At 48.5% G+C, this 20,579-nt stretch overlaps 9 protein-coding genes across 9 annotated transcripts; 2 read left to right on the top strand and 7 right to left on the bottom strand.

Moving 5' to 3' along the window:
- Window positions 1–129: 129 nt before the first annotated feature.
- Window positions 130–1,214, bottom strand: N7481_007575 (uncharacterized protein; the record flags this gene model as incomplete). Its single annotated transcript, XM_057266794.1, has 4 exons — window positions 130–456; window positions 530–670; window positions 730–1,141; window positions 1,207–1,214. 4 exons carry the CDS (start codon window positions 1,212–1,214, stop codon window positions 130–132), a joined length of 888 nt encoding a protein of 295 aa, XP_057120995.1.
- A 2,012-nt stretch (window positions 1,215–3,226) lies between these two features.
- N7481_007574 (cell wall cysteine-rich protein) lies at window positions 3,227–5,722 on the bottom strand (the record flags this gene model as incomplete). The annotated part of the gene is made up of 1 exon (XM_057266793.1): window positions 3,227–5,722. The coding sequence occupies one exon, from the start codon at window positions 5,720–5,722 to the stop codon at window positions 3,227–3,229; it is 2,496 nt and encodes an 831-aa protein (XP_057120994.1).
- Window positions 5,723–7,307: 1,585 nt separating this feature from the next.
- Window positions 7,308–7,769, top strand: N7481_007573 (uncharacterized protein; the record flags this gene model as incomplete). Its single annotated transcript, XM_057266792.1, has 2 exons — window positions 7,308–7,682; window positions 7,758–7,769. The coding sequence occupies 2 exons, from the start codon at window positions 7,308–7,310 to the stop codon at window positions 7,767–7,769; spliced, it is 387 nt and encodes a 128-aa protein (XP_057120993.1).
- Window positions 7,770–8,893: 1,124 nt separating this feature from the next.
- N7481_007572 (uncharacterized protein) lies at window positions 8,894–9,100 on the top strand (the record flags this gene model as incomplete). Its single annotated transcript, XM_057266791.1, has 1 exon — window positions 8,894–9,100. One exon carries the CDS (start codon window positions 8,894–8,896, stop codon window positions 9,098–9,100), a length of 207 nt encoding a protein of 68 aa, XP_057120992.1.
- A 171-nt stretch (window positions 9,101–9,271) lies between these two features.
- N7481_007571 (GNAT family N-acetyltransferase) lies at window positions 9,272–10,124 on the bottom strand (the record flags this gene model as incomplete). The annotated part of the gene is made up of 3 exons (XM_057266790.1): window positions 9,272–9,310; window positions 9,367–9,936; window positions 10,008–10,124. 3 exons carry the CDS (start codon window positions 10,122–10,124, stop codon window positions 9,272–9,274), a joined length of 726 nt encoding a protein of 241 aa, XP_057120991.1.
- Window positions 10,125–11,491: 1,367 nt separating this feature from the next.
- Window positions 11,492–13,087, bottom strand: zrfC (putative ZIP Zinc transporter; the record flags this gene model as incomplete). Its single annotated transcript, XM_057266789.1, has 5 exons — window positions 11,492–12,262; window positions 12,323–12,557; window positions 12,614–12,745; window positions 12,803–12,910; window positions 12,969–13,087. 5 exons carry the CDS (start codon window positions 13,085–13,087, stop codon window positions 11,492–11,494), a joined length of 1,365 nt encoding a protein of 454 aa, XP_057120990.1.
- A 1,944-nt stretch (window positions 13,088–15,031) lies between these two features.
- N7481_007569 (fungal specific transcription factor domain-containing protein) lies at window positions 15,032–16,641 on the bottom strand (the record flags this gene model as incomplete). Its single annotated transcript, XM_057266788.1, has 2 exons — window positions 15,032–15,961; window positions 16,009–16,641. 2 exons carry the CDS (start codon window positions 16,639–16,641, stop codon window positions 15,032–15,034), a joined length of 1,563 nt encoding a protein of 520 aa, XP_057120989.1.
- Window positions 16,642–17,564: 923 nt separating this feature from the next.
- Window positions 17,565–18,467, bottom strand: N7481_007568 (oxidoreductase, short chain dehydrogenase/reductase family; the record flags this gene model as incomplete). Its single annotated transcript, XM_057266787.1, has 1 exon — window positions 17,565–18,467. The coding sequence occupies one exon, from the start codon at window positions 18,465–18,467 to the stop codon at window positions 17,565–17,567; it is 903 nt and encodes a 300-aa protein (XP_057120988.1).
- Window positions 18,468–18,909: 442 nt separating this feature from the next.
- On the bottom strand, window positions 18,910–19,897 carry N7481_007567 (short-chain dehydrogenase; the record flags this gene model as incomplete). The annotated part of the gene is made up of 3 exons (XM_057266786.1): window positions 18,910–19,310; window positions 19,486–19,646; window positions 19,698–19,897. 3 exons carry the CDS (start codon window positions 19,895–19,897, stop codon window positions 18,910–18,912), a joined length of 762 nt encoding a protein of 253 aa, XP_057120987.1.
- Between the last annotated feature and the right edge of the window lie 682 nt (window positions 19,898–20,579).

The following is a 20,579-nucleotide window of genomic DNA, read 5'->3' as shown; positions in this document are numbered from 1 at the left end:
GGTATGATTAAGTTTCTAGTGTCACCATGGTCATGCAAGAATGTATGACCATGAAATGAAAAAGTTCTCACTGTATCGCAATGTTCATCCCCAGCAGTAAATTTGCCAACAAGGTGACGGTCAAAGCACCTAAGCAGAACAGAGCGACCTTGCCTTTTCTTTCGCCAGCCCTTCTATAGTAGTAATTAAAGAAAAGTAATACGCTGTCTCGACCACGGATGCCCTGTGAAACAGACGAGAGTCAATCACGCCGTGAGCCTTCCGCGAGCCCTCGGTGCTCGTGATCTGAGCAACAACATAATGGATTCCCTCTACGTAAATAATATCAGGACTAGACGGCTTTTTGTACACTGGGAGTGTGTCCGCTAGTGATCCGGAGATCTGCATTCTGGCGGCCTCGATGTTGACAAGCGACGAGGTGATATGGTCCAGGCGGAAGCCCCATTTTGGCTGAATCTAGCAACCCAGATCGGCTCTCGAACGATGGGCATTGAGTTGAGGAGGGCGAGAAAGTTGATTGGGCGCGTACCATCGCGGGGGTTGGGCCAGTTGAGGGCAGTAATGACAGCGATATGACGAGCCAATCCTCCCCAGCAGGAAGAAGCACCTGCGGCGATCCGGGAAATGCGCGTGCGGGAGTTGCCCACGAAGCCGAAATTTTCCACGGTGTCTGGTTGTATTTGGGATCAGCACAATGGCAAAGTGGTTCAAATTTATTGGACATCTTACCGAGCCATAATTGTTAGGCTTTGAGAAAAACGCTGTGAGGATGCTCGAATGCTCACGAATTAAAGCAATGAAACACTGGGCAACATTACCCTCTGTGCAGTTTATGCACGGCAGACTGGCGACTCGGCCCGAGATTTGCATCCGGCATGCTTCGATGTTGGCTATGGATAAACCAATCATGACCCGAATTGGAGTGTTGTCCTGGTTTCCTCGACGGCGCCACATGGGCTCCTGAAGAATCGGCATTTTGCTCATATAAATGAGAAAATCGCTCTGAAGCGCCTGACCTATCAAGGCTTTGTCCCATTCCAAATTTGTAATCACTTCGGCCCATCCTCCCACTCGGGGCGGAATGTCGATGAGGGGTCCAGGGCCATCAGGAGCGAGCAACTGTTCGGGTTCGTCAGGGAGTCTGATTGTATTCGAGTTTAGCACAGTGAAAAAAAAATTATGGTCTGGATTTGTTGGAGATCTTACTCTGCCATTTTTGTGAGCCTCACTGTTTGCTGGGGCGAGTAATGCGGGTTGGGGGAGCATGGTTGTCCTGATTACTTTGTAGGTGTGTCTCACGCGTGAAGAGGATGAGAGCAAGTTTCAGCCAGAAAGCGGGCACGGGAACATACGGTAGACTCTTTGGTTGAGGATGAGGAGCTGTCTGAGGTGGACGGCTAATGGTCTTTGAGTGCGTTCGCGCCGCAGTATGGGAGGTCGGAGGGAGAGAGATCAGTTGGTTGGTTGAAAATGGGACGCCACCCGCCCTGGGCGGCTAATGGCTTTTTAGTGCGTTCGTGACGCAGGAAGGTAGATGGGAGAGAGAAATTGGATGAAAGCAGAGATGTAATGAGATGGGAGGGAAGAGGAAGAGTGAGAGGGGATGTGTGGTCAGGTGGTAAGACTGTGGTTGCCTTCCTCTCCACTCCCACTCAGTCCCCTATGGGCAGCTCCGCTACCGACCCCTAACGAGTGTATCACCCATCGATCTCATACTTGAAGAGTAATATCTCACAGAAATTGAATTCTTTGGTTGCTGATTACGCTGACTGATGTAAATACACAGGGTGGACGATCGAAGCTGCAGCCCCATATGCCTCATGGCATCCCGAAAACTACTGCTGATGTCCCACCACAAAAAGGGAGGGTAGGCTCAGAATACTTTTGTGCTCGACCGAAGCCGTCGACCTCGAACAAGTCGGAGTTACGCTTGGCATGTCGTTATTACTAGTAGTTGTGGATGCCTGCGGGCTTGGTTACTCGAAGCAGGCAAAGCACAGAACCCCTCAATAGCAGCCATCACTTCCAGTGTATTCTCCTACCTGGCGTGGTGTGTCCGATCAGAATCACCACTGTTTGTTCAAGGAGTAGCCGGCCGGTCTGCGTTGTACTGCTCAGCTGCCGCTCTCACATTGGGCACCGTACCCTACACCATTATAGTGATGCGCAACACGAATGCAAAGCTCATCGAAAAGGCGAAGATTGACCCTAAATTGGCCGAGAAAGATGGCGGGGAGATCGAAACGCTTGTTCGCAGTTGGACCTCACTCAATAGCTTCCGGAGCCTGCTATCTTTGGCCCCGGGGGGGAGTTGCGGGTATCTTGGCCGCGTTGTCCTAATAGTAATAATGCTCAGAAAATCAAGCCATGTTGGTATATTTGTAGATGGCATCACGTGGATGCTGTTTCACGCTTGAAATGTTTCAATCTTCGAGATCTCTTATAATCCATTCCAATCCCATCACTCGGACATTAACTTCATTGCCCCACTGAGACTAGTCTATTCCGACTCTGTAGTCTAATTAGGATGTGCACGCACATAAGACCGGCCTTTCTGGCTTGGTTTCTCAAATGCACCTTAATTTTACATCTTTGGTAAAAGAAGCGCTGGAGATCAAGTGAGACGCTAACGTCCCCGGGCGCTAGCAAGCAATCTACACAAGAGGCGGCTGAATGCCGGCCCGATGTCAGTTGAGGTAGGCGCTGATTATGACCCTATCAACTAGCCAGAGGCCCGTGTTTCCTGATACTCCTTGACTCACCGGAGTCTATCAGCTCTTTTCTTCTTAGAGAAAGCGGTGGGCGACGAATTAGGCCGCCGCAGTGCATTTGTGTCTATCTTTATTCTTCACATCAAAGGATTCATTTCTGTGGCCCATTGATCATTGGGCGATTTGTAGGGGGACGCAGAATCAACGGCAACATAGATATATCGAGTGCGAAATGTACGAAGAGTGTACTGCATTGCATTGATTCTTAGAAGGCTCGCGATTTGCTTGCTGACATAGTTGGGGGTCTACGTTTCTATTTAATGAGCGATATCCGAAATAATAGAAGGATCTGAATCGAGAATGAATGAATAGTCCTGATGATAAACCCAATTACAGGTGGAAAAGGAGCGACAGACAGCAATAAAAACAAAAATCGCCTCTGCTACTCTAGACATCCGTCCATTGGGTTGTAGAGGTGGATACCTTGTCCTAGTTAACTAGACTTGGTGAAATCTTCACACAGCAACTGGCCGCTCATTCCAATTACCACCGGTTTGTTGCGGATAACCTCCTGCTGGCGGACGCTCATTCCAGTTACCACCGGGTTTTTGCTGATAACCTCCTGCTGGCGGACGCTCGTTCCAGTTACCACCAGTTTGTTGCTGATAACCTCCTGCTGGTGGACGCTCATTCCAGTTACCACCGGTTTGTTGCTGATAACCTCCTGCTGGCGGACGCTCATTCCAGTTACCACCAGTTTGTTGCTGATAACCTCCTGCTGGCGGACGTTCGTTCCAGTTACCACCGTAGTTGGGCACAATGTTCGGCTGCCTAGCCCACTGGTCCTGGTTACCATTATTGCTGATTTGATCCTGGGGGTGCTCCGAGCCTGTGTTGGAGCCAATAACTGGCTGCTGGCTCACTCCCGGATTGTTGCTTTGACCTTGGAGATTACCCTGATCTGGAGTTCCCTGAATAACTTGGCCCTGCTGTCTCTGAGGTGGATTTCCATCGCATACCACTCCGAGTGGAGTACGGCGGCATCCCTTCCCGTATGATTCAGTAGGACAGTACTCGAACTCCATACACTCACCGGTAGCTATGGCACAGTGCTCCCCGTTGAAGCGCTGATTTGAGGGACATATGGGCTTCTTAGTCGAGACACAGTCCCCACTGGTCTTATCGAAAACAGCTTCGGGTGGACACTTGGGAGTTTGGACGGCACTGCACTTTTTCCCATCGAACTTAAAATTCTCAGGACATTGTGGCTCGTGAACAGAAGAGCAGCGCTCTCCATCCAGATAGGAACCCTCAGGGCAGATTGGCTTGCCATTGATACATGCTTTTCCATTGAAGATCAATTCACCACAGTCGGGAGTTGCAAGGGATACACATTGCCCGTTCTCAAGGGTGAATCCAGCTTCACAGTGCTTTTCAGTAATACGGGTACACTTCCCACCTTTCCAGACAAAATTCTGCGGGCACTGTGGGGAATTCGCAGTCTCGCAGCGTCTATTGGCATATTTCTGGCCGGCTGGGCAGATCGGCAGACCATAAACGCAGTAGCCATTCTGGAAGTGCGTGTTCACGGGGCATTGAGGAGGCATGAGGGTAAGGCACGATCCATCATCACTGAGGATAGTATCCCGGCGGCACTGAGGAGTAGATTTCGAGACACATCGCGCACCATCAAAGGCTGAACCGTCCGGGCAAGTTGGAGGCGTTCCAGTAATGCAGTCATCACCCTTGTGAATGCCGTCCTCACAGGATGCGACGCCATTGACGACACAACGACTACCGTCCCACTTTGCAGACTTATCACAAAATGGTGCGACAATGCTAATGCATTTGTCTCCTTCGAGTTTTGTCTGCTCAGGGCAAGACGGGGGTCCTCGGACTATACAATCGGAGCCAATCAATACCAGGCCCTGAGGGCACTGGGGCTTCGCGATAATAATGCAGTGACCACCGCTAAAGCGAGATTTTTGAGGGCACGTGGGTGGCGCTTGCCAAACGCAACGAGAGTTGTCTAGTTTATATCCCTGCGGGCACTCTGGTGGAGGATTGGAGTGCTTCTCGCAGCGAGCGTGGATCGCTACACTCCCGTCGGCGCATTTACCTCCGACCGGCTTCGTAAAACACACATTCCCATCCCAGGCCATGCCAAGCGGGCAGCAGCGGGCGGTGCCATGGGCCCGGTCGATGGAATGAGTTGTGCCAGATGGGCAGATGAGCGAGCCGATGTAAACGCAGTTTTTGTCTTCCAGTTCCGTTCCGGCAGGGCACCCTGGCGGTTCAGTGATGGTGCAGGATTGGGTCTTGGAATTGAAGGAAGCGCCATCTCCACAGGCAGGCTTGGAAATAGCGACACACTGATCTTTCTGAGAGACAGTATTCTGGGGACAGCGTGGCAAGGACACAGATATGCAGCGCGAGGAAGCGGCATCGAAAGAAGTTCCCTTTGGGCAAGTCGGGGGTTGGATATCGATACAAACACCGCCGTCGAGTTTGGCCCCATCCTGGCATTTTGGACTTTTGATGGAGGCACAGCTGGTACCAGTGAAGCGCTCGCCGTCGGGACACACAGGTGGCTGCAATGAGACACAAACGTTTCCTTGAAGTAGATTTCCAGGGCCACATACTGCTTGACCTTCAATCGCACAGTGGTTGCCCTTCAAGATCGTATCGCTACTACAAGTAGGAGGCTTCACAGTGATGCAGAGACCATCTCTGAACTCGTATCCATCATCGCAGAATGGCTTTGTCTTGAAGACACATGTCTCGCCATCGGGAGAACTGCCACTGGGGCAGATCGAGGTCCCAAGAACACAGACCTGTCCATCAAACTCCATTCCCTGTGGACAACATTTTACGTGGCCAGAGGTTGGGTCGGTAGTAGGGATAATATCGTCAAGCGTGTACTTTCGATGCGTGCTTTGGACCGGGCCGTTCTGGGCCGTAGCACAAGATGCCGCAAGAGAAAGTGCAAGCGCCACCGTAATTCTTGTCATGGTGGCCAGTAAATCTAGAAGAGAGACACTAGTTAATGAAACGATGCTAGAACATGAGAGAGTACTTATAGATGTTTGCCTACGGGCGCTTTGCCTTGCATCCCTGGAATGAAGAGCCAGCTGGCCGCCAGCTCGTCCTCGAGCTGAGGGAGCTTCCTCTCTCATGCCGTATGGCAGTCGAATCATAAAACTCTCATCCAATGCGATCCCCACAGTAAGGAGTACTCTGTATCACAATCAAATATTTTAGTTGGCAGCCCATTCGTGGTCGTGGCCGCGGTCGATGCATACAGACGCAACTCGTGAACGAACATTAGTTCAGCCATCTCATAGTGTGCGCGGGCATACCCGTGCCGTAACCTAAAACCCCTTGCGTAGTTCTGCAAACCTTGCCTTTGCTTGGTCTCTGCTATCGTTCTGATAGGTCAATATTTTCTGGGGTGAATCTAAACGAGTGCTGTGTAACACTGTAGAAGACTGGGGATATTAGACTTTGCTTTTTTCTGGCTACAAATGTGGAGTGCAGACTAGTCATTTAGAAAAATGCCTCAATCACTTAGGATTTCTCCTATTGCAGAAAATATCGACTCCAATACGACATCCTTACTCCGTATACAATCTCATACTCCACGATGGGCTTCGCCGGACTAGGAACAAGTTATAAATTTCAATCTTATGTCCAGTCGACCAAATCATTTGAAACACTTCAACTGAAATGCAAGGTAGATCTTTTCCAGAGACATCGGGGCATGTGATGGTTTACGTAGGTCCATCTAAGTACAGCATTTCATGCGAAATAACAAGTCTCCTTTTGTCCTCATTCTCACGATCTGCGCTCTTAATGTTCCTCATATTCTATACCCTTGGGGCTCTCCAATGTGTCTTGTATCTCGTCCATAAATTGTCAATCTTCCTACTTCAAGGTTATCCTATTACGATTGTTATAGCAGTTATTCAATTCGCCTCCTAAAGGGGGAGCTAATTTACACCTGCGCGGATAATACTAAGTAGGTCCCGCTGGTATCCTTGAGAGGGATGAGAAAAAGCAAGAGAGGTGGCTTGCTGAGACCTACAGGCCTCGAAACTGCAGGTCTTTTGCCTCAAACTAAGATATCCTTGCCTGGAGGCAAACTCCAATGATCTTGTGATACAGAAGCAATATCCAACTCCAAAGGCAGTCCATGCAAAATAATCTACCAAAGAAGCTACAGGATCTTCAGTCACACCGCATGAGGCTTCTCAATAGCTTCAATACCTTGCGGTTTTGTGGCGAGCTGAGCTACGTAGGTACAGCTATTACCTCATGTTATGCAATGCAAGTATTATGGTTCGACCTGGTTCGCATTGCTCTCGCCGAAGATGATGGTAATCAGTCGGAGGCAACACGAGCAAGCAAAACGTTATAAATATCTTGCTCACAACCCCCCAAAGCTTCCATTCACACACATCCAATTCCCAATCATCACAATCGCACACCACTTCACCCGCAAGCTCAAGCTTAATCCACCAATTCCACTGTAAGCCCCCGGGCACAGGCTCAACATCCTATTGTGTTTCATCTATTAATTACCCGACAGCCGTCACAATGAAGTTCTCCCTCGCCGCGATTTTCACCTTGGCCGCTGCTGCTTCTGCCCAGTACCAGCAGCAACCCCAACAGTACCAGCAGCAGCCCCAGCAGCAGCCTCAACAGTATCAGCAGCAGCCCCAACAATTCCAATCTCAGCCATGGCAATACTCTCAGCAGCAGAACAAGTACTCACCTGCTGAAGCTGAGGCATGGCACGGGTGCATTGATCGCTTGCTTGACAGCTTCAACACAGGCCACACAGGCAGCTCGGTTTCTTGTGCCACTTTTAAGTGTCTCGATGACAACGCCGCCAAGTACGGACGAGGTGGCACTCTCGCCGGTCTTGGACAAGTTGTTTCTCTGGCCTGCAACTTTGGTGGCATTATTCCTGTGAGCAATCTCTTTCCCATCGCCGCTATGTAGGTGTAACATTTCATTGGGCTTGAGAGGACTAACCTGCATTAGAACTGGCTCTAAATTTTTGGGGAAACTTCATTGTTGAATATATTGAATTGGTCAACATAAAATTTGTTGTTGAGCTGACATATTGGCGATATCGGAGGCCTTGACTCAGGTTTTTCGCAGCTTCAGTTAGGCTGTTTTTCCCTGTGTCTTTTATGTGAATGCAAAGGCTATTGCGAGAACTTTCTTATACCAGAAATAACATGACATCTTACAAATTATTGTTTAAACGAAAGGCAACCTCATTAGTGAACTCTCGTGACACTGGCACTGCTAGAATTCGTCTTAGCTGCTTGTTGTAAGGATTCCCAGGCACACGAGGTAATTTATACGGGAAGTGGTAGCACTCACGGAGGTCATAAGCATGGAAAATTCGTAGGAATACTAGAAACAGGGATAGTTCTTAAGGAATATTCCTATCAGCATGGTGTCAAGTGCTAGAATTAATGTATATACCTACCATGAACTTACTTCTCTATCGAGCATAGACAATCTAGAGGTGGTATTATAAGCATCAGTACAATCACAAGTATAAGGAATCAGGCTCAGTTCGGGTTGATACCAGAACGCTACCCGTAAGGGTTGGCCGCTGGATTGTAAACGCGCCGAACGCTTGACAAGGAAATGGAAGATGAAGAAAGAAGAAGAAGGAAGGAAGGAAACATGTAGGTAAAAATTGAGGGAAAGAAGGTACAAGAAAATTGCATCAAAAGCAAAGTGCGACTGTATTGTTGTGATCACGTGTCCCATGTCTTTGTTTACGAATCCTGGATGACTTGTATCTGGAGAGTATTTCATATCATTTGGCTGGACTCAAAATCGCTTATAAGTGCTTGTTCGCTTCCGAATAAGGTCAGAATTGGCTCAAGAGCTTCTGATGTGATGCCAAAGGGGATGCATGGCGCGACATGTTATCCCTCGGTCCGGCTCTCCATGCCTACTGGGATCAACCCGTCTGCTCCGTTCACCCTGTTTCTATCACCGATAACAAGACATCAACGGGTCACACCTTCAACTGGTGACCACTCCCGACCACATATATTCACTCCGACAGCTAGATGCGGAGTGTTGAACACCCGTACCCAGACCACCCAACAGGTTTCCGCGATGGGCCCGGGCAGAACAGTTTTCTATTCAACATGGAAACAAAGTCGATCATCTTGTCGGGTGAAACGCTTACGATCACGGAGGATGGCCCGGAGAAAAGGCCCCGCCCCTCTCTTGAGCTTCCTGAGATGCAAAAGCATCTAATTCGCATTGCGGTTATGCGAGGTGCATTCATGCGGACTGATAAGTATAGGTTCCCGACGATCAGCATATTTATTCTAGCGGATAGCCATGTGTGAACCTTATAAGACCCCTATTGATGAATATTTTCAAGAACAGCCCTAGTAATATTGAAATGAGTTCTCAATGTATTATTTCGCTATAATATCATGTCGCTAATGCGGTGGAAAATATCAACGATCTGCCTGCTTGCTACGTGAACTGTGAATATCATTAAAGAAGCCTGAATATCATGACTTTGTTTTGGGATGGCGAATCATGCAATAGAGCTGCAAAGAATTTAGTTAGCAAAGAAGGGAAAAAATCACGTTAATTAATCACACACCTTGCAAATATCTTCGTCATCGGCGCACTCAATTTCCTTGACGAGCTCAAATCCCATCTTCTCATATATTGTCACATTTGGATATCCCTTCGAACTTTCCAAGTAGCAAGGAACCCCCTCCTGATCCGCCTTCTCCATAACGCTTTTCATGAGTCGTTTGCCCACGCCCATCCCGCGGGCCTCGGAGCTGACGCCGACCATATTACAGAAGTAATACCCGCGTGGATCCGTCCAAAGAGCCTCATGAGCATCATTTTGTACTTGTTTCCAGATCCAGTAGCGGGAAATGTTTAGCCCGCCACGACCTCCGAAACGGACATTATTCAAGAACTGGCGGAAGGATAGAAGACATTCTTGGGCCCAGACAGACCAGGTTTGTGGTGCTGATGCGGACTGAGGTGAGTACCACCAGCCGACGCCGACGACGGTTCCCGGTGCAAGTTGGACCTCCCGATTGGTCTTTTGGTCGTTCACGGCGTGAGTCACTTTGGCTACCGAGATGGGACAGTTGCAGTTGATGCCATACTCAAAGTGCGCTGTTAAGGATGCTGCATTTCGCTGTATATTGAACTATGCAAGCGATGTGTTAGTATAAGTTCAAGGGCGATCATCCATGATGCTTATAGGAACAAGGGCCACACCTGCAAAGGATCGTTAAATGCCCATCGGAAATAAGGGTCATCCGCGAACGCTTTCTGCACACAGTCTACAGCACCCGCGATGTCTGATCTGGCCAGTGGAACGATCTCGATTGCCATGATCGATTCGCTTGTATTGGGTCTTTCTCTCGCCACTACAGTGTTCGAAATAGACCGGCGGAGACTCAGAGATCGGGTTTAGAAAACCGAATACTGTTTCTACTGACTCGTCGTATAGGTTGGGACAGTGATATGGTATAATAGTGTGAATGGAGTCGGAGTGGATAAAGAGAGAAATCCGCCATCTAAGGAGACTTGGTGTGGCTTATGCCCACTGATCGATAGGAACCAAAGAGAGAGGGAGGGGAGCTAGGGAGGATAGTAAGAATGTATGGTCTATAGGTTCGTCGCAAAGGGTTGAGACTCTGGAAAGTAGGAATGAGGTGAAGTGAAGTTATTTCTACGGCTGTCTAAGGGGAGAAGGCTCGACCTCATATAGGGAGCCCACTCATACTCCACTGCTGTTTATCTGAGCTCTTATCATTTTGGCGTGTTGACCATGCGCCCCTAGCCTGAATAGGCAGCTCCACCCGGGTGATATCTGGCCAACGGTAGGTTTACACAGCATTAAGCAGTGTAAATCTACAGATTTCAATGTCCGAGGATAGCCGAATATCCTGGATCCTGTGACGCAGAGACTGCGCCGATAGCGCAAGATGTCTGTACAATGCAGTGAGAGCATATCGGCGGCTTTCATGAGCCCCCGCTCTGTATCACTGAAACGCGGGGGCTCGGTGGTTGTGGTTCACGAGGGGCTAAACGACGTGGGGAGGCTATTCTAGATTAAGCAGGTTGTCGCGGGAAGCCAATAGTATTGGCTCCTGCGTTGATTAAAGCGGGTCACAAGATGCAGTCTTATCGGCAGTGGGAGATCTCCATGAAGATTTAGAGCATTATTTTTTGGAATTGAAGATCGAGTAGGGAGTGAATTATGGAGATCGATAAGATTAGTTCATGGTTCCTGTCCACATAGCGTGTAGCTTATTTTAATCCTAGTTGTTATTGACAGGGGCTTGCTTAGTGGAGCTTCGACGAGGTCCTAGCGGAGTATTGTCCGCAGGTTCGGCTACAGGAGTGAGCTTACCGATCGGCTTTAAATAAATGACTTTGCATGCAAGGCAGAAAAGTAAATCCATTAAAATTTCCATTTCATTTTACGTGGTACATCTAGCGAGGATGGCCGTTTTATACTAACCAGGGACTGGATCTATGTCTTTTGAACCTAAAAACACGATTAATCTCGCCCGTAATCCTGGAAGAGATGGGCGCAGAGGACCAGTAGAGCCGAGGCTAGAGCCTGGAGTTGTAACTGGGAGTGGGAAGTGTGAAATTGAAAGAGACTCTGGTAATATTTGGCAAGGAGCTTTGCCGTATCTTTGTCTATTGCACAACATTTTTCACCAACGAGTATTCGAAACAGCGAATATTCAAGCCCATTTTCCGAGCACAGACATCAACACAAGACCAGATACCAACGACACACCACCAGTCAACGCTTTGCCCAATTTCGCATTCAGCATCTCACCTCCCTCGATAATCCACTCCCGAGCCAGCATATCTACCACGCCAACCCAAACCAGAATTCCAGCAGAGAGGGCATCCAACGTCCCCAACACAATGAGATTGCTTTTCTCATTCCCATTCCAAGAATGCAAAACGCCAAGTCCAATCGCCATTCCGATAGGTGTAATCAGAGAAAACGCAGCTGCCATTAACGCCTTCGATGGGAAGATCGCTCCCGGCAGCGTAGCAATCCGAGCACCCAGGGCGAGACCTTCGAAGAATTGGTGGAACACAATCACCACCAGAAGAGTTTTATAAAATGAATCACCGGCAACGACCAAGGTCAGACCAATCAGGATACTGTGGAAGAGAATACCGGCTTCCATAACGAGGACAGAGAACTTTGTCGCAGGCTTAGTGGGATCCTCGCCGTGCGAGTGACCGAGATGCGCGATTGTGGGATGTTGAGGGGATTGCGATCCGTCTTTGCGGGACTCGGATTCCTCTTGGCACCCGGGGCCATCTGTACAAGGTGCAGAGCCTTTTCTGGCACGGGCTGCCATGACACGATGGCCGAAATACTCAAGTAAAAAGGCGAGAAATATTCCAACCATGACAATGGCAGAGGTTGTTCCCTCGTAGTCCAGCTCGCCGAGGCAGTCATTGGTGAACATGAGAGTGGCATGAGTGTAAAGCTGGTAATTGTAAGCTTGGGCAAACAACTTGAGTCAACAGATTGACAGTCGAGAACTTACATGAATGAATGCCGTTGAAATTATGATGCCGGTTCCGAATTGCTTGATGACGGTCATGACAACCGAGTTCACGGAAGCGAAGGGCAGCTTGACAAGGAGTATCGGGGCAAATACACCGATCGCACTTGTAACCAGGATCACGAACAATGTACCAATCCGCAGTGGGATGTCATAATCTCTCGTTTGTACTCCACAGGATGGTGACCCTTCCGATTCGCCTCCGCCAACGCAGTGTCTAGATTGAGAAAGGAGTTAGCGCAATTCGGACCCAATCGAGGATGATAGACTCACTCCACGCCGGCATGAAAATGGCAATTGGTCGAGGACTCTGTATCTGTCGTCTCTTCTTCACTCTCGTGAGCGTGGTCGTGTGGTTCTTCTTCGCCGACGAGAACGTCTTCGCCACTCGAATCTAGACAGTATCTGAGGGGTAAAATGTCAGCTAATATTCCCCAAGCACAGTAGTGGAGGTCATCATACGTTTGACTGCCATGTGAATGGCAGCCTGTATAAGATGCAGGAATCCCAGCTGTTGGTGTAGCGGTTACGGAAACCAGCACCTCGTCTCCCGCCGAGTCAATACAATAGCTGCTCACGAAGTTAGTGGATATAGTCCACGAGAGGAAGCAGGATAAAGAGTACTAACACTTCGTCTCCATGGGCATGGCAGCCCGTTATCATCGAAGAATCGCCAGTTGTCGTCGCTGTTGCGGCATATGCGCGGGCAACCGCCAAGGATATGGCGATCGACTTGAAAACCTGCATCGCAACGGATCTTCAAGCAGCTGAAAATGAAACGAAAAGAAGAAAATAAATCCCGGGACGCTTCTCAAGAAGGGTTACTCTGTATCAGGCTCAAAGAGGGATCTAGGACGCTGAAAATGTGCGATTTGTCGACTTCCTATAAAGATTCCAACCTGCTACCGGGGTCGCTTAGAAGCTGACCATCGCCAAGCAAGACAGACCTTTTCCTGACCACAGCCAAGAGTACCGAATGAGCCATTTATCTCGGAGAGAACCGCCTTCAGAGTGTTTTGTCTTCTTCCAAGGTCCTCGCCAAGCATCTCTTGGCGGCCTCCGCTCCTCTTGGTACTTGGCATCGGCGAGAAGTTGCGTGCCTGGCAGTGCGAAAATGCGTCGTGCGGACAAGCTTCCCCCAAGGTACTTCCTTGTCATCGTTGATGTCTTACCACAGGGGACTTCGGTTGTTTGGGATTCGCTTTGATGATGGGTGGTTGCCATGCGTGCGATGTGGTAAGGCGAAATCAACAAGCACTGGGGTTTCATTCGGAGGACCTTCGCAGCAGGTCGCCGGGATGATAGGAGATATTCGCTTCGGTTGGGAGTTCTCCAGAACGATATTCGCTGAGGCAATGCGCAAAGGCCACAACCCGGAGATTGTGTGCTATCGGCTTCGTTGAAGCTGCAAAAGCACCGGGAGACCATCAAAGAGTGGCAGATGGAATGCCAGGACTGCACAGAGGTGTGGGATTCCTCGTCGCCCGTCTCGTGTATGAATTAAGTGTCGGATGAACCTGCGCTCGGTATACCTGTGCGCCTGGAGAGAATTGCGATGGGAAGTTGTTGCGCATCACGGGACCCCCAATCTGCCTGGGTTTCGTTGTCACCGATGGCATGCAGCTGCCAAGGAGAGTGCATCTGTGAAAGGCAGGGAAATACAAAGCACTTACGCAGAGATGGACACAAATTGGTGCTATGTAACGAACTGAGACGATGATGGAGGTTGCGATGATGTTGAGTGTAAGAGCTCCACCTCAGGTAATATTGACATTTTTGAGGTCAGTGGGTGGTGACCTCCGTATCTGAGCATCGTGGTTGCTACCTTAGGATTCATCTTTACTAATGGGGAGTATGCAAAGAAAAACATCACTTCCACAGTACGGATGTTAATACTAGGGCAAGAGCGAGGTCAAAAGGGTAAACCAGTCTCTCCTTGCTAACACCTCGCCAGTGGTGCAGTTGGGTAGCTTCCACACTGCAGGCCTAATCTGGAGGACGCTCCGGAGAAGGTACTGGTTAATTCATAGCTATGTCTGGGCTATGCAAATGAGGTCACAGATGGGTGGGTTGGACCAGTGACTAACCTACCGTCACTGACGGAGTTGGAGGTGGGGAAGAGCTTCGCTCTCATTTTTTATTTTTTTTTGCTGCAATGATACAATTAATCAATATTTTCTTCATTATCTTTTCAATCTGTACTATCTTCTCAATAGTTGGTGGATAATTCTTATATTATATTGTGATGCTTAGGGTAGGTTGTTGTTGAAGTCTCCCAAGTTGAGACATCACGAACATCGCCCGGTCATAGCCCCACCTTTTCCCTGTTACGTGGAGGTCGATGGTTCGAAGCCGCCCACCCGCCAATAAAAAGTTAATTTTTCCTTTCAAAAAAATGATTAAATTATAGTTAACTGAAAGTCCATTCATGTTCTACAAAGATAATCATGTTCAGAGACCAGAAAATACAGCAAATCTGGGCTCACTTCTACTCATCTGGATACTCCCGTGCACGACTCATGACTGCGTAGTCCTGACCATCAACATTCTTTTCACTGCATCCGCACCCCGGGGCCTCGATCTGGAAATTTTGGGCTGCTTTGAAGAGGTGTGCCGCGCATATGGGCGTTCATTGGGTCAATTGAAGCACCGTAACTCAGCAGACATGAAACGCTCGCTAGTATCCAACATTCATGAGTAGTCTACCCAATCATTAAAAAGCAAGTCAAGCGGCATATTTCCCATAAAATCAAGAGACACCTCATTCATGAACATGCGGAGGTCATCACCAGTGTCATCATTCATGTTGACCTGCCCATTTTCGCCAAAAATAAGATTATTTTCACTTAATGGGTCTGTTAGCTCCGGCATTTGCTGCGCGATATCGTTGAAGAGCGGCATCTGCACCTCCGAGCTTGTGTTATTTGGCAGGAGAGTGTCTTTAGAGTCGAGTGCCAAATTTAACATCGGGAGTGATTCGAATCTGGTGCAAATTCGATCGAGCATTTCGAGGCAGCGTCTGGCCGAGACGCTCCTCTTTGCTAGTTGTCGAAAGCAGTCTCGAGCCTCAAAGACCGAATGATGCCACAACGGTAGTTCTTGGCTAGATTGATATTGCGTGCCTTTGCCGAGAAACAATACCAAAATCACCAGCGTCGCCTGAAGCAGGCAGTACGTCGCGTACCATACCATGTGGTAGGATGCGTTTTCGTAGGTCCTCCAAAATGTCGCGATATCGTGCACACTCTCCATAGCCACGTCCAAGCATTTATCTTCGGCACTAAATCTCGTCGGAAGGTAGCTGTGATACTTTTGACTGCCGCGCCAAAGTAGGATTCGAAGATTCTGCTCCTTCCATCGAAGAACTGAACGTGGTGCGAGGAACCAGGGCGGAGCTCCTGCCAAAGTGAAGTAGCTCGGCAGTGTCTTTCGCCAATTTGTCAAATCTCGTTCCAGTAATTCAGCGAGTCGGTACTCTATCCTAGAGCCAGCGGTTTTTGCCAACAAGTACTCGTGGTATATAGTGTCTGCAATCCGGGCAAGCTTGGCATGGGAAATTATCACGGAATAAATCGTCGGGTAGTCCACTTCTTCGGGTACGGGGGATTCAAGCGACAGACCCTAAATTAATTAGCAGGGGAATATTGTCTTTGGTAGATGATTCATACCGCGTCATCAATATTACGAGGGAGACTGATATCGATAAATCCATCTGTCATAGTTGGCGGTCGGCCAGTTGTGATATTGAATCCACTTTCGAAGCAGTACATAGTCCAGAAAAGCTGTCGCCTTCGCTCATGGCCAATGGTATTTTGAGCACCGGTCACCTCGCGATGTAATCCAATTCCGAGAGCAAGTCGGTAAGCAAGGCCAATATAGTTGTACCCGGTGTTCGTTCGGTCTTTCTTCTGTAGATAGTTCCCGAGAAGCAGAAAGGCTTGAACAGTCTCGACACTACCTGATTCCAGCATCTGAAGTGATAGCCCTGCCCGGGCTGCATTGTAGAATTCCGACGTTTCTGGATATTCGGACTCTGTGTTCGAGGAACAGAATTGGCCAATGGCAAGAACCAGGTAGTAGGTGACCCTCCATGGAGGGGAAAATTTGCTTTGTGAAGTGACCCTCTCCCTGAACGTCTTCTCGTGTAAGACAGGGTAGTGAATATGATAAAGCTCAAAATAAGCATCTATGAGATTGCTTGTCACGTAGGAAATAATAAGATCAGGAGGGTCTCTGGTAGGCCCAGCTTGGTGGGGTTTCCGGGATCCCTTGCGTTGCTGCAGTTTCATCGTTTCGGTCATGGTAGAATCTATCTCTTCCAAGAGTCGTGAACCAGAACTACTCCCTGTGAAGTATTAATTGTCGGAGCCAAACAATCATAGTTTTTCAGAACATATCGCAGATTCACTAACCAAAGTACCCCGCTTCGGTGGTAGAGAGCGTGGCCATGCCATCCGTGGGAGAAAGGGATCCTTCATTCCACTCATAACTATCCGGGGTAGCTTCGCTGTTTATATCAAATTGACGGCTGGAGTCAAAAGCATCGACATGCTCTTCCAACGTAGATTCGTTGCTATGCTTCGCTAGCGCAGCTTCGATGTTCACATCGGGATTGAGCGACTGAAGGAGTGATCGGAGCTGAGTGCACCGATACTCAGCTGCGTCGAGATTTCTCCGCGTCAAGGGGGGTTCGATCCGGGGGACCCTCAAAACTGCAGATCTTCCCGGTCTTTTCACAGAACGAACAAGAGCTGTTCTCGCGAGAATGCAGACATCGGCTCTTGCGCTTTTGACAGTTCGTACATGCTCGCGCTGCAGGGGCAAGGGTATTTTGCCGCCCAGACCGCCGCATGATACAAGGCCCTATATAATTTGCGAGGTTTCTAGTATTAGATTAGCCAAATGCATGTCATTCGGAGCTCGAAGACGACGTTGTCGGGCATTTCGTCATTCGATGCGGGATGTCGGGGCACAGCCGACCGATGGCGGATTCTACCCCGACCTTCAAATTGGTGGCACGGGTATGGTACGGCAATTGAAATTAAGTCGAATACAACTTTTCTATATGTATGTTCTACCTCATGATATATTAATTAATTTGAGTAATAGAGGAATATACTCTATATTATTTTAATTTTTCTTTACGGCAGAATTTTGATTGAAAGCCGATTAGAATGTACCCCTGGCAAAATCGAGAGAGGAAATGTGCACATCACCTAACTATTTACAATGAAATGGCTCCTCCGTCAACAACAATATCTGCCCCATTAATATATGACGAGCTCGCACTGCTCAGAAAGACGACTGCACCGGAGACCTCTGATGGGCTACCCATTCGACCCATAGGATTGCGCTGACACCAAATTTCCCGATGAGAAGCGATGCCGTCACCTTCATTAAGAATAGTATCCATATACCCAGGACTCACGCTATTAACACGAATGCCATATCGGGCCCATTCAGTAGCAAGAGAGCTTTTCAGCATTAAAAGAGCTGATTTACTCACATTATACGCGACTTGTGGTTGAGGAAAGTTGACACGGTGAGCCGAGATGCTTGCGATAAACGTGATTGAGCCTCCGGATCCTTGCTTGACCATGTGTCGAGCTGCTGCCTGGGCGCAGATGAATGCACCTGTAGTGTTGACATCCAGCATCTTTCGCCATGCGGATATAGGCATCTCAAGTGACTCAACAACACCAACAATGCCAGCAAATGAGACCAGAATGTCCACTGAGCCTAGGACGCGGGCTGTTTCGTCTACCGCGTTATTAACGACTTCTTCATCTGTAATGTCCACCTTTTGGTATTTAATTTTGGTATCGGGAAATTTAGTTTGCAGTTGGGCGATCTCCTTTTCTGAATTTGCGGGGTTGATATCAAATATCATAAGTCCCTGAAGACCATGCTCAAGGAGGGCATTACATGCTTGAAGACCAAGAGTGCCGGCACCACCAGTGACAATTGCATTTCCTCGGACAGAAAATCGCTTCTCGGCGCCAACAGCGGGGTCGCTTTCTATGGTCGATGGAGGAGCGGGGGTCATAGATGAGGGACTACCGTCGCTGAAAGCCATCGACGGGACAACACGAGAAGTGAGTTCTTCTCGACTAGGTAAGACCGTCATATTGACGCTTTTGACTGCTGAGTCTTATGTTGAGGATCAAATAGTAAAGGCTGGAAAGGGAGCAGCAGGGGTGTGTCAGAATAGAGAGTTCAGAGGTCTGTGACGAAAGGCTAAATACCCAGCCACTAGTAGGTCATTCGAATCGGGCATATCGGTATCGGCGGATCGAAAGAACCCTGGGAAGCCATCGACCAGTAGAAATCCGAAGTAGAAGTGTATTTTGCCAGGATGTGCTAGCTTTCGGTCAATACACGCGGACAACTCCACTTATGTCGGGGCACTCTCGACCGAACACTTCTCGATTAACTAGCAGCATCAAACTTCACTCATTTATTTAGATGTTATCAACGTGCACAAGCACTTCACTAAGAAAACCACTTCTTTATCTACTCGCATTTATCTTTAGTCTATGTATTCTATGACTGCTCTTCTATGCGACCATTCAAGGCAAAACATACCCTCCATCAATAAGCACGTCACTGCCAGTCATATAGGTGGACGCATCACTTGCCAAATAGAGGTATAAGCCCTTAATCTCCTTCGTATGACCTTGTCGTCCCAGAGACGACATGCGGTATGCCTCATTAATGCAGCCGGGACTAGCACCCATCTTAGTATCAAAGAAGCCTGGAGAGACAATGTTCACACGAGCAAATTCCCGCCATTCGCGAGCAAGGGACTTTCCAAAGTGGGTAACAAAGGCCTTAGTGGCATTGTAAACAGGTTGATCAACAGGGACGTTGACAATTTTAGCACTCATGCTGGATGTGAGGATGAGATTTCCAAAGCCCTGGCGTTTGAAAACCTCACCCACGAACTTGGAGCAATAGACGATACCGTCAACTGGAGAGAGTTAGAAAATTATTCTGACCTAGATGACGAGTTTTGCTCACCGTTGACAGTCATCTGCTTATGATATTCTTCCAGGGTTTGCTCCAAGATGGGCTTCGAGATTGCCATTCCTGCTCAAAATTGTCAGAATACATTTGATATCACTTTTTGCGTCTCAGAAGCTCACCAGCATTAGCGACGAAGACGTCAATTTTCCCAAAGTCTTTCACGACTTGAGTGATATTCTTCTGAACAGAATCGGCATTCGAGACATCAACCTTGTATGCCTGAGTTTTGATGCTGTGGGAAGTCGCCAGCTCTTGTGCCTTTGTAATGGCAGCATCATTCCTATTGATCCTTGTTAGAAATGCCCCATTGCAAGATTGTGTGCAGACTTACGAATTATACCAAAAGGCGACATGAGCGCCAGCTTCTGCCATCGCCTCAGCAACAGCCAGACCGATCCCATCCGCTGCGCCATTGACAACCACTACCTTGCCCTTCAAGCTGAATTGCTCGAAAACATTGGTAGGCGTGTTAGGGAAAGGACGAGGGAATCCCTCGCGGACTTGGTCGCAATCCTGAGAGCTCATAGACATGTTGGGTGGTTGTAATTGTAATTGGAAATATTGAATGGCTTGGGATTCGAGTCTAGATAGATGCTGCTCCTGGTCTCTTTTACGGGTATTAAAGCAACAGCTTGCAGAGTCGGGTGACAAAAGCCCGCTTCGGCGCGGTGTCACCCGACACATGATGAATGTAGCATCGTGTTAATTACCCCACCCCCACTCATCTAGAAAGTGGCCCCGGTTTCGCTCCATCTGAAAACAAATGGGATTTCTTCTTGTTCGGGGTCAGAGCTATGGTATTATTTAAACAAAGTATGGATTGACATGTGCATGTCTATATATTTCCATCACCACCTGGGCAGCAATGCAATCATCTCTAAGATTAACAGGGCAACGGACGGCGAAGCACCTGGGCACTTTCAAATTTAACCGACAGGGGTCCGCTGGAAAACATACATTAACAGGTATGGGCAAGTTTCCACGGTGTATCGATTTATGAAAGAAGCTGTGTATAGGAAACCATCAATAATTTACCAAAGCCGTGCAGAGCCCCTCCAATGGTGAAACTTTCAACAATTGAAAGGGCTGTTGACCCGAACCGCAGATCACAGATCGCAGCCGGTAAATTAGCCGAGGTCGGAATTTTGTTGGAGCTAGGCGACAGAGACCTCGATGGTTGTTTTCAATTTTGAATATAAGCCAATGGATTTAA

This window comes from Penicillium waksmanii, assembly GCF_028829765.1.
Source record: "Penicillium waksmanii strain IBT 27052 chromosome Unknown utg000007l:1.0-4314555.0:1.0-4317578.0, whole genome shotgun sequence".
Taxonomy (NCBI): Eukaryota; Fungi; Ascomycota; class Eurotiomycetes; order Eurotiales; family Aspergillaceae; genus Penicillium; species Penicillium waksmanii.
The sequence above is the reverse complement of the archived record's forward strand: the minus strand, read 5'-3'. Positions and strand labels throughout refer to the sequence as shown.